The sequence below is a fragment of the Dendrobates tinctorius genome, unplaced genomic scaffold (assembly GCF_039654945.1).
Source record: "Dendrobates tinctorius isolate UK_male_01 unplaced genomic scaffold, ASM3965494v1 ptg000124l, whole genome shotgun sequence".
Taxonomy (NCBI): Eukaryota; Metazoa; Chordata; class Amphibia; order Anura; family Dendrobatidae; genus Dendrobates; species Dendrobates tinctorius.
Genome location: NW_027361792.1, coordinates 2045347 through 2061093, shown reverse-complemented (window position 1 = coordinate 2061093; position 15747 = coordinate 2045347). Strand labels below are relative to the sequence as shown.

The 15747-nt window shown below is 45.8% G+C and overlaps 1 protein-coding gene across 9 annotated transcripts in view; it reads left to right on the top strand.

The window, feature by feature from the left end:
• Nucleotides 1–15747, top strand: part of DGKZ (diacylglycerol kinase zeta) — a 207778-nt gene that overhangs the window by 113163 nt on the left and 78868 nt on the right. For 6 of the 9 annotated variants that reach the window (XR_012219693.1, XR_012219691.1, XR_012219692.1 and 3 more), the window contains exon 2: nt 13214–13784. The exons of 2 other annotated variants lie outside the window; for them this stretch is intronic. Coding sequence is in view for 4 of the 7 variants with exons in the window: in XM_073541682.1 (XP_073397783.1) it covers nt 13214–13784 (571 nt within the window). In the remaining 3 variants the exon portion in view is untranslated. Of the gene's footprint in view, nt 1–4194; nt 4821–13213; nt 13785–15747 lie in introns of those variants that run through there. One more of the 9 variants, XM_073541683.1, reaches the window with a different exon arrangement.

Here is a 15747-nt window from a genome sequence, read left to right as displayed (position 1 = left end):
GAGATTACGTATTTCTGGCCAGTGACTGGTCATCTTTATCTCTGGATTCAGTTACATTCTGAACAAATCTTGAGATGAGATCCTGTTCTTTCCGAAGTCTATATATGAGCATATTTTGCATGAAGCACCCAATGTACGTGTGCGTTAAATTGATTTATATAAAAATGGTGTAATACCTCTTTCTGCCTGCGGGGGTGCTGTAGTGGAATTAAACACTTACCAGGAGTTTCTCTCTATATTATAGCTATTCTCTGGGACCACCTATGATCAGCTTATTGTTGGTGACAACAATGAATTGTCCGGAGAGGAAAAAAAAAAAAACCCCCTTTAAGTGCGGTCTCCTTTATAGCAGAATCTAAGCGGAGCTGCGGTTGCGGTTTTGCGACATTCTGTGCAATGTTTAATAGCGCCCTGGTGTAGAGTGAATGAATACCGCTCTTATACTCCGTGCACGGCTCCGTCAATGGCCGTTATTGTATTGTATGACGGGTTTTGGCAGAGGCCGCGCTGCATTTTAATAGTCACAAAAAAACAATCCAGACATAATGATCTTTTGTTGTCAGTGCGCTAAAGAAGGAGTGAAATCCAAGAGCGAAAAGATCTGAAGAATGGGAAATAAAGAAGACGGCCGCGCGCATTACATATTTCTACAGGCCTTTTGATTGAATGCTATTTTTCTTGGTGTTGCCAAGAGGGCGTGGCTCAAAGGATCCTCGAGGGCGTGTCTTAAAGCTGCTCTGCATAATTGCCCTGTGAGCCACGCCCCTTTGTAAAGACCATAAGATGAGCACTAAATGAAAAGGCCCGTGTCTCTGCTGCAGCCATATGGCAAATTAATAAAAAATAAAACCTATGCATCACATGAGCTGCAGGCCCCCGGAGGTGTTGTCATGGGGGCGATTCCGTTTTTGTCCCCTGGTTTCTGGCAGCATGATTTGCCTCCCACACATTGTTATGAAATCATTGTAGGACTCCATCCACATCAAGATGGGTATAAGTGATGTGAAGATTCGGGAGGTAGGGTAGTGATCACGGGGGGAAATGGCTGATAATATGGAATAGTAGAGCTCATGCTCCGCGGCGGACACAGGCCGGACAGGGGCCCTGTGCAAGAACACATTACTGGCCCTTTACAGACCCGTAACTCATCGTAATGCCCCTACTGTGTGTGTCACAGAAGCTGATGTGGGGGCAGCTGTGGCCCCATGATATATTGGGGAATTGTTCGGTGGGTCTCATTGTCAGAAGTGTCGGCGAGTCTTCTCTCCCCGTGTTTCTCGCTGTTCTGGGCTCATGGCTGTAGTAAATCCCGGCATTTAGTGACATTTTCAGCCTCGGGTGCAGGGGATGTGGCACTGCTGGAGCCGTGTGATTGGTCGAGGGCCGAGGGGGCCCGGGCGACCCTGCAAGATAGCAGCTTATACACACTGTGCTGCTAATCTGCTTATAGTCTGCTCAGCAGCTGACTGGAGCCCCGACATCCACCACAGCTGTCCGCCCTACAGCAGTGAGATTCTATCTATCAATATTCTCTGTTATCTATCACCTATCTATTATCTATCACCTATCTCCTTATTTATTTGTATCTTTTTTATCTATTCACCATTTATCTATCTTCTATCTATTTTTATCTATCTTTCTATTATCTATCTATTTTTATCTATTTTCATGTATCCATTGCATTTCTATTTATCTTTCATACCTACATATCATCTTTCTTTAGTTCTTTTCTTTTTCTTTCTATTTCTTTAGCTTTTTTCTTTTCCCTTCCTTCCCCTTTCCCCTTCCCCTTCCCCCTTCTCCGTCCCCTTTCCCCTTCTCCTTTCCCCTTCTCCTTCCCCTTTCCCCTTTTCCCTTCTCCTTCCTTTTTCCCCTTCTCCTTCCCCTTTCCCCTTCTCCTTCCCCTTTCCCCTTTTCCCTTCTCCGTCCCCTTTCCCCTTTTTCCTTTTTCCCCTTCCCCTTCTCCTTCCCCTTTCCCCTTCTCCTTTCCCCTTCTCCTTCTCCTTCCCCTTTCCCCTTCTCCTTTCCCCTTCTCCTTCTCCGTCCCCTTTCCCCTTCTTCCTTTTTCCCCTTCCCCTTCTCCTTCCCCTTTCCCCTTCTCCTTCTCCTTCCCCTTTCCCCTTCTCCTTCCCCTTTCCCCTTCTCCTTTCCCCTTCTCCTTCTCCTTCCCCTTTCCCCTTCTCCTTCCCCTTTCCCCTTTTTCTTTTCCCCTTTCTCCTTTCCCCTTTCTCCTTTCCCTTTCACTTCCCCTTTCTTCTTTACCTTTCCCTTTTTCCCTTTTCCCCTTTCTTCTTTCCCTTCCCCTTTCTTCTTTACCTTTCCCTTTTTCCTTTCTTCTTTCCCCTTCCCCAGTGGAGTTATATATTCCGCTTTCTGTGACACATTCCTGCTTTCTTCTCCTCCGTGTCACCTTCACCTTCCAATGTTTTGTTTCTTCCATTGACCCCGCCATACCCCCGATTATTTAGGAGCTGAGCGCTGTTCTTTATGGCGGTTCCTTCCCTCTCTATCAGGGCTTTTAGATGGATGATTCTGACCGTGACTCCCTCTTAATGTTGGGGTGTGTGAGACGACTAGCGGGGGGCTTCGTAGGTTATGGCCGGTCTGGCGTTGCTCTTCCCAGATGCTTCTGTGTTGATGTAGTGAAGCCAAACGTGTTTGTCTTCCTCCTAACACCATGTTGTGTTAAGTTCCAAAATCCTGACATTAGTTTCCTAATCTCAGTGCTGAATCACGAACGCCTTACTACCTGCAGCCACCACTAGAGGGAGCTCCCTGCCTATTGTTTATACATTGAGCTCAGTATCTGTGCAGGATGCAAACTTGGCTCCCTCTAGTGGCAGCTGCTGGTAACTAGAGGTTTATAAGTGTAACGTTGATCTGTTTTAATTTCTTTTTCTTTTTTTCCAAACGGATCCAGTGAAAAAATCAGTAAATTTCATTGGGGCTTTAACCGAGCCCAATATAATCAATAAAGTGTGCCGGGTGCCAGTCACATACTGGTGGTGAGTGCTGACCATTGGTGCAGGTTGAAGGTTCCTGGACTGTTTTTGAGCTTATTTTAGGAAGTGTTGATCCTAGAGGTGTTACAGGTTGTTAGTAAACTCCCCATTGTCTGGATGTTCCTGCAATGTAATGATTTTGGGGAACTGGAAGGATCTGAGGATCATTCAGTGTGTGCACATCCGGCGCCTCCTCTGACCTCCGCAGCCGCCTCCGCTCACCCCGGTGATGCCCAGCGAGCTCCGCGCTTACAAAGCGTTTTCTTCTGGCAAAGCAGATTCACCCTTGGACTTTGTTCCACCTTTGATACGTTCCGGCTGCAGCAAAATACAAACTAAATCAATTTTAACCCCTCCATGATGGGGCAAATTTCCTTGTTTTTGCGCTCTTTCTTTTTACCTCCACGGAACATATATATATATTTTTTTTTTTTTTTCATTTCTGTGCAGACACGGCCAGACAAGGGCTTGTTTGTTGTGGGACGAGTTGCAGTTATGAATGTCATCGTTTATTTTATCATATAATAAAAAACAGGGAAAAATGCAATATATACTTTTTTTTTTAAGTCCCTAGGGGACTTGAGCCTGCCATGATTTGATCGCTAGTTCTCTATAGTATGCAGTAACCATCACAATGTGTCATGACGCCACCTGCTGGGCTCAGTGGGGCAGCACATTGTGATTAGTAGTTGGAATATATCTATTTTTCCCCATAGCTCCTTTATTTTGTCCCATGTCTCTAGTCTGGTTCCAAATGCCCCAAAATTGACTTTCTCCCCTTTGATCCTTTTCCAGGGGGCTACACAGGATATTAAAAATACCAAACTATGCAGCTTTCTTCCAAAAAAAACAAAACAAAAAAAAAAACAGCGACACCCCTGTCTATAGGTTTTGTCTGGAATTGCAGTTTAGCTCCATTGAAGTGAATGTTTCAAAGGTCGACTGCGGGACTTTTCTGACTTCTCGTTGCTTAGGGGGGACTGTGGTCACCAGATGGTTAATAGTGCAGTAAGCAGAACAGGACCCTACGTCATCCTCTTCCTGCAGCAGCGCTCCTCACTGCCCCCTGTCTGGCTACGCTCGCTTTCTTCCTCTCTTGTACCCTGCAGGGTCCTTCCACCATGCCCTCCAACCTTCCGGTCTGGTGTTTTGGACCCCCCCCCCCCCCCCCCCCCCCCCCCGGCAGGCAGTTTGGTGTCTGTCATGCTCACCTGCTCATTCATATCCCCCTCCTCCCTTCCACGCTCCTCCTCGCTGTTCTCTCTGTTTCTTACCAATGAGGCTTCTGTGTCCTCCTGCGCTGGAGGGGGGAACCTCGTAACCCAAACTCCAAACTAGGACTGAAGTCCGGTGCCTGGGAGATGGGCAGCGTCCTCCTCTCTCCCCCTATACACTCACACACCGCTCACCCTACACCTTCTATATATCCTGTATATACTTCTATAGAACACACTAAACTTTTTTTCAGACCTCACACAAGACGTCCCGGGGTGCAGTGGTCGCCCCGCGCCACCATCTGTAATGCTCCGCACCTTCGCCCCTATTAACACTTTAGTCATCGGTTGCCGCAGCTTGGCACCCCGGACGCAGGCTGTCGCACGCCTACACGGCACACTCACCTTTCACATTGACATTCTGGCACAGACAGGCTGACTTTTCCTCGTTCTCACGCTGACACTCCGCGGGGCTCACACGGGTGCGCTCGCACCCTCGCCTCACTAGCTCATGCTTCCTTCTCACTAATCCTCCTCGTCTCTTCTCACACAGTGGATCGCTCCCAGTCTCTGACTGCGCTGAATCTCCTGCCCGGCGGATCAGGTCACACGCTTTTATTTCTTAACCAGTTTCTTTATTTAGGGGACAAGGGGCTTTTTTTGTATTTTTAAAAGTAATTGATAAAAGTTCCGGGTGGAGGAGGGGGATGGGGGGTGTCGGTATTCTGGAGTCGGGAACATTTGTGAAGCAATAATTTGTAACTATCCAGCACCGAATTGGGAGTTGTTAATGGAGGTGAGGGTGGGATGGGGATCGTGTTGTCGGTGTGGGGTCACATTGGGATGACTTTTTGTTTGTCCTGAATATTCTGTAAACCCCTTTATCGGTGGAAATTTGTCAAATACCCACTCTGAAAACCGGATGTGCTGCTAATGTGTGTGCGCGTACCGGTTATGTATAACTCTGTGTGTGAATGTATGCTGTGTGTATTTTATGTGTGTACTGTGCATGCATCTGTGTATATAAAAGGTGTTTACTGTGTGTGTGTATGTACCATGTGGATGTATAATGTGTATCTATATAGAACTGTATATACATGCACTTGAGTATGTATGTAAAATGTGCTTACTGTGTGCGTGTGCGCATTACGTAGATGTATGCATCTATGTAGAAGTATATATTTTATCTGTGCATATACATGCTTTTGTGTGTATATGCATTAGGTATATGTATGGATGTGTGCATCTATATAGAAGTGTATATTTTATCTCTTTATTGTGTATATACATGCATTTTTGTATGTACCATATGTAACATGTGTATACTGTGTGTATGTATGTATAATGTGTGTGTTTCTATATTGAAGTGTATATTTTGTGTGTGTGGGAATGGCAAAGAATCTGGCACCAAATATCCAAATCTTCCCAAGTATCCTGTTACTTATGGACATGTTTTTCCACCAGACAATAGGGTTCACGGGTGCAACGCCAAATTAAAGTCAATCCAAAATTTGCCAACGAGAAAAAGAAAGGTGGCACTCACCGTTCCCCCTGAAAGATTATCACAAAAAGATGGCCGTACATCTACCATGTGTATGTATGGAGGTATAATGTGTGTATCTATATAGAAGTGCCTATGTTGTGTGCACTGTGTATATACCCACATGTGTGTAAGTATGTAAAACGTGTTTATTGTGTGTGTGTGTGTGTGCATCTATAAATATATATGTACCGCGCATATGTTTGGGTGTTTGTGTGTATATAGTGTGCCTTGTGTGTAAATGGATACGGTGAATGTGTGTATGGTGTATACACCAGGACCCTCACCACCCAGTTGATGTGTATGAGCCCCTCTAACCTCCACATTTCGAGGTGGTGAGTGCAGTCGATGGTTCTTTATCAGCCGATATCAATTCACAAATGTTACGGTGAAGATTTAAAGCGGTCGAGTGTCGATACATTACGATTTCCAGATTATTTATTCTTTTTTTTTTGGGCTTTTTTGTATTTACATTTTTTGGACGGTTAAATGCAGGCTATTGTTCCCTGTTATCAGCCATGTCAGGAGAGTCTGAGTGTTGACTCTTCGATGCGATTACTGACCGGTTTGGCTCCTGCTTTATCTCCACTTACAAGTCGGAACCTTATATTACCAATGGTCGACTTTGGGGTCCCGTGAGCCTAAACCAAGAGAACCCTGTGGTCAGACCTGCGCAGGTTGAAGAGAGTATTCTTTATTCGCTGAGCAGCCTGGACTTCCCCGGCTGATGGGGAATGGCTACTATATACCTGTTATACCACCTCTACCCGTCTCTCTGCTGCTTTGCATGAATTTGCATGACTTTATCTCGTAGCGCCGATTCTCACCGACGTCGTCAGCGTTTTCCATTTATACAAATGTTCCTGCCGGGGCCTCCTGGGTGTCACTTGTGAGCATGACCTAAGTGCGGCGACACGCTTGTCCGTCGCAGTAATGCTCCGAGCTGTTGTCTGGTGTATATGGCTTGTGTAGTGTGTGACCATGTATGTACATTGCTCCTTCATCATTGGAGACGGGAACGAAAATTTGGGGAGTTGCAAAAATTTTTTTTTTACAGTAGTTAGTTTGTTCTCATTTTTGCTTTTTTTAATTTGGCGACCTCTCCTTTCTGTTTTATTTTTTTTTATTATGACTCAGATGGCATTTGAGGTCCCAAAACAGTGTGACACTAAAAACTGTGAGGGGGCAGGCGGCAATGTGTGCAACGCTGACTGCTAAAGACTGTGAATATGGCAATTCTCACTGCTAGGGAACGTGAAAATAGTGCAGTGCTGAATATTGGGGTCTTCAAAACTATACAATGCTGGCTACATAGGGGGAGAATCACTGCCACATCAGTGACGGAATCTGCAAGCTGGATCCCTGACTACTGGAGGAGTAGGGGGCCCTCATCACTGACTACCAGCCTCTATAGACCACCTCACTGACTACCAGCCTCTACAGACCACCTCACTGACTACTGGAGGGATATGGGGACCTCATCACTGACTACCAGCCTCTACAGACCACCTCACTGACTACTGGAGGAGTAAGGGGACCTCATCACTGACTACCAGCCTCTACAGACCACCTCACTGACTACTGGAGGAGTAAGGGGACCTCATCACTGACTACCAGCCTCTACAGACCACCTCACTGACTACTGGAGGAGTAAGGGGACCTCATCACTGACTACCAGCCTCTACAGACCACCTCACTGACTACTGGAGGGGTAGGGGGACCTCATCACTGACTACCAGCCTCTACAGACCACCTCACTGACTACTGGACTGCGCAGGCGGCGTCCCCGTCTATCGGACTGCGCAGGCGGCGTCCCCGTCTATCGGACTGCGCAGGCGGCGTCCCAGTCTATCGGACTGCGCAGGCGGCGTCCCCATCTATCGGACTGCGCAGGCGGCGTCCCCGTTTTGGTTTTTAACAGGGAAAAATGCAAAGTACTACATCTGGGCAATAAAAATGAAAAAAGCATATACAGAATGGGAGGAATAGGGCTAAGACTTGTGAAAAAGACTTGGGTATACTAATAGATCACAGACTGAATATGAGTCAACAGTGTGATGCAGCAGCAAAAAAGGCAAATGCAATTCTAGGATGTATTAACATAAGCATACAGTCTAGATCACGTGAAGTCATTATTTCCCTCTACTCCTCTTTGGTCAGACCTCATCTGGAATATTGTGTCCAGTTTTGGGCACCACATTTTAAAAAAGACATCAACAAACTGGAGCAAGTTCAGAAAAGAGCGACCAGAATGGTGACCGGTCTGCAAACCCTGTCTTATGAGGAAAGGTTGCAGGATTTGGGAATGTTTAGTTTGCCAAAGAGAAGACTGAGAGGAGACTTAATAGCTGTCTACAAATATCTAAAGGGCTGTCACATTGTAGAAGGATCATCTTTATTCTCATTTGCACAAGGAAAGACTAGAAGCAATGGGATGAAACTGAATGGGAGGAGACACAGATTAGATTTTAGAAAAAACTTTTTGACAGTTAGAGTGATCAATGAGTGGAACAGGCTGCCACAAGAAGTGGTGAGTTCTCCTTCAATGGAAGTCTTCAAACAGAGGCTGGACAGACATCTGACTGGGATGATTTAGCGAATCCTGCTTTGAGCAGGGGGTTGGACCAGATGGCCCAGAGGTCCCTTCCAACTCTACGATTCTATGATATGATTCTATCAGACTGCGCAGGCGGCGTCCCCGTCTATCGGACTGCGCAGGCGGCGTCCCCTACTACACAGGGGTCAACGAACTTTGCAACACTGACCACAGGGATCTGTGAGAAATGCATTGCTAACTCAGGTCTACGATGAATTAACAGTTGCCATTATGAGGTCTGCGAACAGTGCAAAAAAAGGCAACACTGACACTTCTGAATCAAAAATCGTAAATTCTTACATTTAGGACCCCTGTGAACACCCAACTTCTGTAAACTGAGATTCCAACTTGTACTGTGGAATGTAAAAGTTTGGGCACCCCTGGTCGAAATTACTGCTATTGTGAACAACAAGTTGAAGACAAAATGATCTCTAAAAAGGCTAAAGGTAAAGATGACACATTTCCTTTGTATTTCAGGAAATAATATATATTGTCTTTTTTTTTAATTTTAAAAATTACAAAAAGGAAAATGGGCCAATGCAGAAGTTTGTGCATCCTTTGAGATTTGTGTACTCAGATAACTTTGACTGAGTTTTCAGACCTTAATTAGTCTGTTAGGGTTATGGCTTGTTCGCTATCATCATTAGGAAAGGTTAGGTTATGCAAAAATGAAAAGTAGTGGAGGCCCACAAAGCAGGAGAAGGCTATAAGAAGATGTCAAAGTGTTTTCAATTTGCCCTTTCCTTAGTTCGAAATGAAATTAAGAAATGGAAGTTACCAGGAGTGGTGGAGGTCAAGATAAGGTCTGGAAGACCAAGCAAAATTTCAGTGAGAGCTGCTTGTATGATTGCTGTAGAGGCAAATCAGAACCCTCGCTTGACTGCAAAATACCTTCAGAAAGATTTATCAGACTCATATGGAGCTGTGGTACATTGTGCTACTGTGTCAGAGACACCTGCAACAAATATGGGCTTCATGGAAGAGTCATCAGAAGAAAACCTCTACTGTGTCCTTACCATAAAATTCAGCGTCAGAAGTATGCAAAAGAACATCTAAACAAGCCTGGTGCATTCTGAAAACAAGTCCTGTGTTCTGATGAGGTTAAAATAGAACTCTGTGGCCACGATGATGAAAGGTATGTTTGTGTAAAAAAAAAAAAAAAAAAAAAAAAAAAAAAAAAACATCTCGCCAACCATTAAGCATGGGGTGGGTCAATCATGCTTTGGGATTGTGTTGCAGCCAATGGCACAGGAAACATTTCAATTGATTCTTAATGAAAACATATCACCATCTGTAAAAAGCTGAAGGTGAAAAGAGGAAGAGGATGGCTGCTACAAATGGATAATGATCCTAAGCACAAGTCACAATCCTCAAAAGGCGCAAGATGAAGGTCTTACAATGGCCCTCACCATCCCTTGATCTGAACATCATTGAAAATCTGTGGCTAGACCTCAAAATAGCAGAGGATGGAAGACGCTCCAGGAATCTCACAGAAGTGGAAGAATTCTCTAAGGAAAAATGGAGGAAAATCCTTCACACAAGAAGGCTTTTGACTGGCTACAAAAAGCGATTACAAGCTGTGATACTTGCAAAAGGGGTGAGACTAGGTATTACAGGGTGCACAAACTTTTGCATCTTCCAATTCTCCTTTTTGAAATTTTTAAAATGTAAAAGCTGAAAAAGTGCTTTTTTTTTTTTTTTGCCTAAAATACAAAGGAAATGTGTCATTAGAGATGATTTAATTTTCAACCTGCTGTTCACAATGACATTCATTTTATACCAGGGGTGCCCAGACTTTTACATGCCAGTGTAACTGTTTGTGCGCCCGTATGTATGAGGCTCTTCGTGCACACTGCTGATCACCCGCCGTATCTGTCAGTCCCTGTAATAATCCATGATTGCATTTTCCGGCTGATTTTAGCTCCATTAATCCTGTGTTCTCTTCTGACGGCTTCTCCCTTGTGAGTCGCTCCTGTGCGTCGCCCATCGGACGGAGCAGCGGAGTGCGGATGTCGCCTGCATATTGCTGGGTTCTTACGGTTTTTCTTGGGCAGAGGGGCCGTCCGTCAGCCGCGGCCCTGTGTGCGCGGTGACTTTTGGCTTTCTGGCGGTTCCGCGTCATCTCGGGCTCTGCACCTGCACTATTAATAGCCGTCCGTGTATCTGAGATCTGTGCCCTATAAATAGCCGGGGTTGCTCCTTTTTTTTTTTCCGCTGCTTCCAGGTTAACCCCTCTCTTGTTCTCGTTCTTTTTTCTTTCTTGCGGTCGCCCAGCGTCCGGTTACTCTTCCTCCTCTTCGTGTAATGTGATAAGTGTCATTGTATCCCCGGCCGAGAGCTGACACCGTATGTGGAGGAGACGTTATCCCGCACAGACGTGACACCAGATGAATGAGATTCCAGCTTTTGACGTAACGGTCGGCGAAAATTGGAGGGTGATTAAAACCGGCGCTCGGATCTGGAGCTTTCGTCCGAGGAGGCCGTGCACAGGAAATGCTTGTTACAAGGGGCTTCCTGCTCATTCTTTCGCTTGGAGACGACCTTTAACCAATGTCCTTTTTGGATGTTTCTGGGCTGCGATCCAGTATGGCCTTAGGAAAAATGGCCGAGAACGTCCCTGCAAACCGGACGCAGGATTATCCTCCAGTACATCGCCGAGTGCCAGGGAGCAGTGGTTAGATTTTGGCAGGCATGGGCTAGGGAAGGTCACCACTAATCTTTGCCGGCACTATAGTGATACATTGTGTATGTCCGGACCCCCTACTCATATACTGTATGTGAGACTATAGTGATACATTGTGTATGTCCGGACCCCCTACTCATCTATGTGACACTATAGTGATACAGTGTGTATGTCAGGACCCCTGCTCATCTATGTGATATTATAGTGATATATTGTGTATGTCCGGACCCCTGCTCATCTATGTGACACTATAGTGATACACTGTGTATGTCCGGACCCCCTGCTCATCTATGTGACACTATTGTGATACTGTGTATGTCCAGACCCCCGCTCATCTATCTGACACTATAGTGATACACTGTGTATGTCCGGACCCCCTGCTCATCTATCTGACACTTTAGTGATACTGTGTATGTCCGGACCCCCGCTCATCTATGTGACACTATAATGATACACTGTGTATGTCCGGACCCCCTGCTGATCTATGTGACACTATTGTGATACTGTGTATGTCCGGACCCCCGCTCATCCATGTGACACTATAATGATACACTGTGTATGTCCGGACCCCCTGCTGATCTATGTGACACTATTGTGATACTGTGTATGTCCAGACCCCCGCTCATCTCTCGCCTGATATCTGGGGAGCTGAGCCTAATCCCCCCCTTCCTACGCCAGCATGTCGGATTTGGGCACTAGCCCCCTCCTCTCCAGCTGTTCTGCTTCCATCCCGTAGTGCATGCCATATTAATGTGAGAGAATCAGATAATTGGGCGTTTCATGAGATGGGTGTGAAGATCTCTGCACGCAGTGCCACTTTACCTGGATTTCTTGGTGACCTCTGCTCTCCTGACATGGCGGCTTTAGCTAATTCTTGTATACCCCCCCCCTCCTTTAAAATTTGCAAAATATTCCAGATAATCTTTTCTTTTTGTTCCTCTATTATTCTGGAAACTGATAAGTACATGCACAAGAGATTTCCAATAAAACATCATAGGGGAGGTGGTGGGTCCTTTCCCATCATAGACCTGACTATGGTCTCCGACCCACTTGCCCCGGTCAGGAGACCCTGCACGTGATGTAAGTGCACAGCGCGTCTGTACTGCTGCACGCCCTAAAGTATTAATTTGGACAGCACTGTTCCTTTAAGAGAACAGCAGCTCTGAAGTTCTAAGTGAAGACTTTTATAGTTGCAGATTTTTGCAGCCGAACGTTCGATTAGTCGCGATGTCGGCTTAAAATGTGGGTGAGAATCCCCCATGATGGCAGCGTGCGGCTCCGGTTGCCTCCTTCCCCCCCCCCCCTGCGCAGGCACCGCTGGGGGGTCTGACACTGATTTACCATATGAAAGATCCTCATTAATATATGCATAAATGCATCTCCTCAGGCCGCTTATCACCCACATCAAAGGCCCATGAAGCCTCCGCTGACACTCGGAAGCATGAGCTGCAGAGAAGGGTTAACCCTTTCATGGCACTTGGGCCAGTTCCTTACCCCCTTTGATTACAATGCAGGTCCTTTTTTGAGGGGAGTCCTACACAACGGCCAATGGCAATTGTTAATACGGTCATTCGGCCGCCGTACAACATGCGTATTGTCGGCAGCACATTTACACCGAGAGATGTGCTGCTGACAATGGTTTTCATTCAGCGTAGAAGTTGTGATCATTTGCTCTTTCATCAGCTGATCGCCGTCTTTTTTTTTTTTTTTTTTTTTTTTTTTACATGGGACAGTGATCGGGAACAATTGGCTTTAACTACTATTGAAAGCCGCTAGATAAAAGCAGGAGCAATGTATACTGTTAGTGGAAGAACGGAAGTCCCAGCACCTTTGGTGCTGACAGAGTGATGGAGAGCTGTAAGTGTCAGGGACTATAGCTATTGCAATTACATAGGTCCCTGGCAGATAAGGGAATGCTTTATTGCATTGGGTATATTTATGAACCAGGAGGCTCTGGATAAACGGTACAAGCAGTGCTGTAGGTCACTGAATGGTGGTGATTCATCTATGTTGCGGTCCTCCAGTGCTGGATAGTTTACAGATGATTGATTCCTGTAATCCTGACTTTATGGGGTCTTTATATACTGCGTCTGTATTTTCTGTGCTTGGGGTTTTACGCTCCTCTGTATAAGTGACAGCGTTTTCTGAATTCTAACATGACGGTTTGTACATTAACAGCCCCCTCCTGCGCTGACCAGTCCGTACCGTACCCCCTCCACGACGGGAACAATAATATGGAAACCTTCTTTAAAAGGCACTTCAAGAAGAAACCCGCTCCTCCTCCTTCGGAAACGTTTTGCCCCCCGGTTTTGCGGAGGAACAACGTTGTGATAACCACTGGCAAAGCCCGCCGCAGGTCCAGCGCTGGCTTGGCATCTACCACCCTCTCTATGCAGAGACGATGCTCTGTGACGCAGCCGCCAGCTCTCCCCCTCGGTACGGCCACTCCGGGACACGGGGGCAGAAAGGACGGGCGTCGGAGGTCAAGTACGACCACACCGGGCCTGAGTCCGCGGTTTGCTGTTCAGAAGAGACGTGGGGGAAAGTTACACTGCATAGACCGTCAGCTCTTGGGGCCTTCCATGTTACTTGCAAGCCTTATCCAAGTGAAAAAAGGGTCAGAGACCACAGAGGTAAACTCTGATGAAGAGGAGATGGAAGAGACATCTGAGGAAGGAAGTGACCAGGAAAGCATGGAGATATGTGACCCAGCACCCTGCACCAACTCCACCACCGACCACCGAAAACTGTACGCAGGGGACTAGGAAAGGTGGGGTAGGGGGGCAGAATTTCACATTGTTTTTAAATGATATACCCCCTAGCGACATACCACCATTAAAGGTGATTGATACGATACCTACCAATATATTATAAAGGGTTATTCCTAACGTGGCACCTACCAACAGGAGAGCTAATAACTAGCTGCTCGCTGGTGGTCCAGCCCCTGTTGATCCCAGAGAATGGGGCTCTGTTAGAAAGGAGCAACATGCGCTGTAGTTGCATTAATTTTCTGTACGACTGTCAGAGATGGGCGAGGTTTGTACTGCACTTGGCAATCTTCAGTCCTATAGACAGTGAAAGGAGCAGAGCTGGTCATGCGTGCCATACTCCCATTCATTGTCTATGGTATGGGTGAGCTCTATACTGTACGCAGCAATTTTCAGTCCTATAGACAGTGAATGGAGCATAACTGCGCATGCGCGCCATACTCACCAGGGCTGTGGAGTCGGTAAGCCGAACCTGCGACTCCGACTCCCACATATATTGCTAATATTTAAGTGAAAAATTTATTGTGGTACAATGTGAACATCAGACACTTAATCATTTTTATGATACAATAATCAAGACATTTAGATAGAACATAATATTTATTTATTGGAATACAACTTTAGAACACAAAAAACTAATAAATTGTAAATATGTAATACACTATAATATCGATTACATATATATAACACTATGTAATAAACTATAAGTGGCAAAAAACAGTTTTCAACAAAAACATACTAAATAACATTTGTGCAGTCTGTGAATTTGTTCTAAGAAATAGAATTGCCTCCATCAGATCCTCCTTCATAGATGACCTCAAATCTGACCTAATAATTTTAAGGCCAGAGAACAACCTCTCTACAGTAACTTGTGCTGGAGGTAAAGCCGTAACCACATGGGAACATCTCTAACAATTACCGGGTATAAAGGAATTGCCTCATGCACAGTCAGTTTTGATGAACGGTTGAATTTTTCTATTTCTTTGAGAGCTATTGAAACATTTTGCTGAAATATGGTCAATCTGCTGCTATAGGAGACGGAGTGAAATCTTTTTCCTGGCGGCAACGCTTTGCCTGCTCCATGTCAGCCAAATACTTGTCAGTCAAACTCCTCATCTGATGAGGATGACAATATGGCAGCAGTAGCACTGTCAGGACCCGAGTCCACTTGTCAGCCACTCTTCCTAACTGCTACGTCAGTCAGATCTTCTTTTCCTTTAGTAAGCTGTTGATCATTATACAATGACTTGGGTCCACATAAACAGCTGCCAGAAAAATTTTATTTTCCAATAGCTATGTCTCTCTCCGTTTCATTGAAGCAGAAATGCCATCTGCGATTAAACCTCCTCTTTGGGACAGGCAAAATAGCAAGTTCTTCCGCTCCCTTATGAAAATGCCAGGAGTTAAATCTTTAGCTTGTAATTTTTTAGTCATGGTAAATGGGTGGTTAAGCAATTCCTTCAATTCAGCCACCTGTGTCCATTGACCTTCATTTAGGGATACCTGAGGGTTCGCCATATCTATAACAAACGGTTTTAGTTCAAGCAATCGCTCAATCATTAAGTAAGTGCTGCCCCACCGAGTGGCTTGATCGACAATTGCCCCTTTCCCAGCACGTCTCTTCAAGATGGAATCAATTTTAGGGGTTCTGGCGGCAATAACCAATTTCCTCACTTTTCCAATCAGATTTCTAGCATGTGCAGACTCTCTTATTGCCAGCTGCAGTGTGTGCACAACTTTCTCAGTTTCTGCAGCTCGGGGCTCAGGAATCGGATCCTGTGCAGGGCAGGCACCCCTCCTCCTCCTCTCTCTGGTGAAGACGGCAAAAGACAGGACAGAGGAGGGGGAGATTGCCCCCTGCAGTCTGGAGGATGGGAGCACTGCAGCATACATGTGATTTTTTGATAGGTGCGTGCCCCTGCTTCTAGGGGGGGTTGCTGCCCC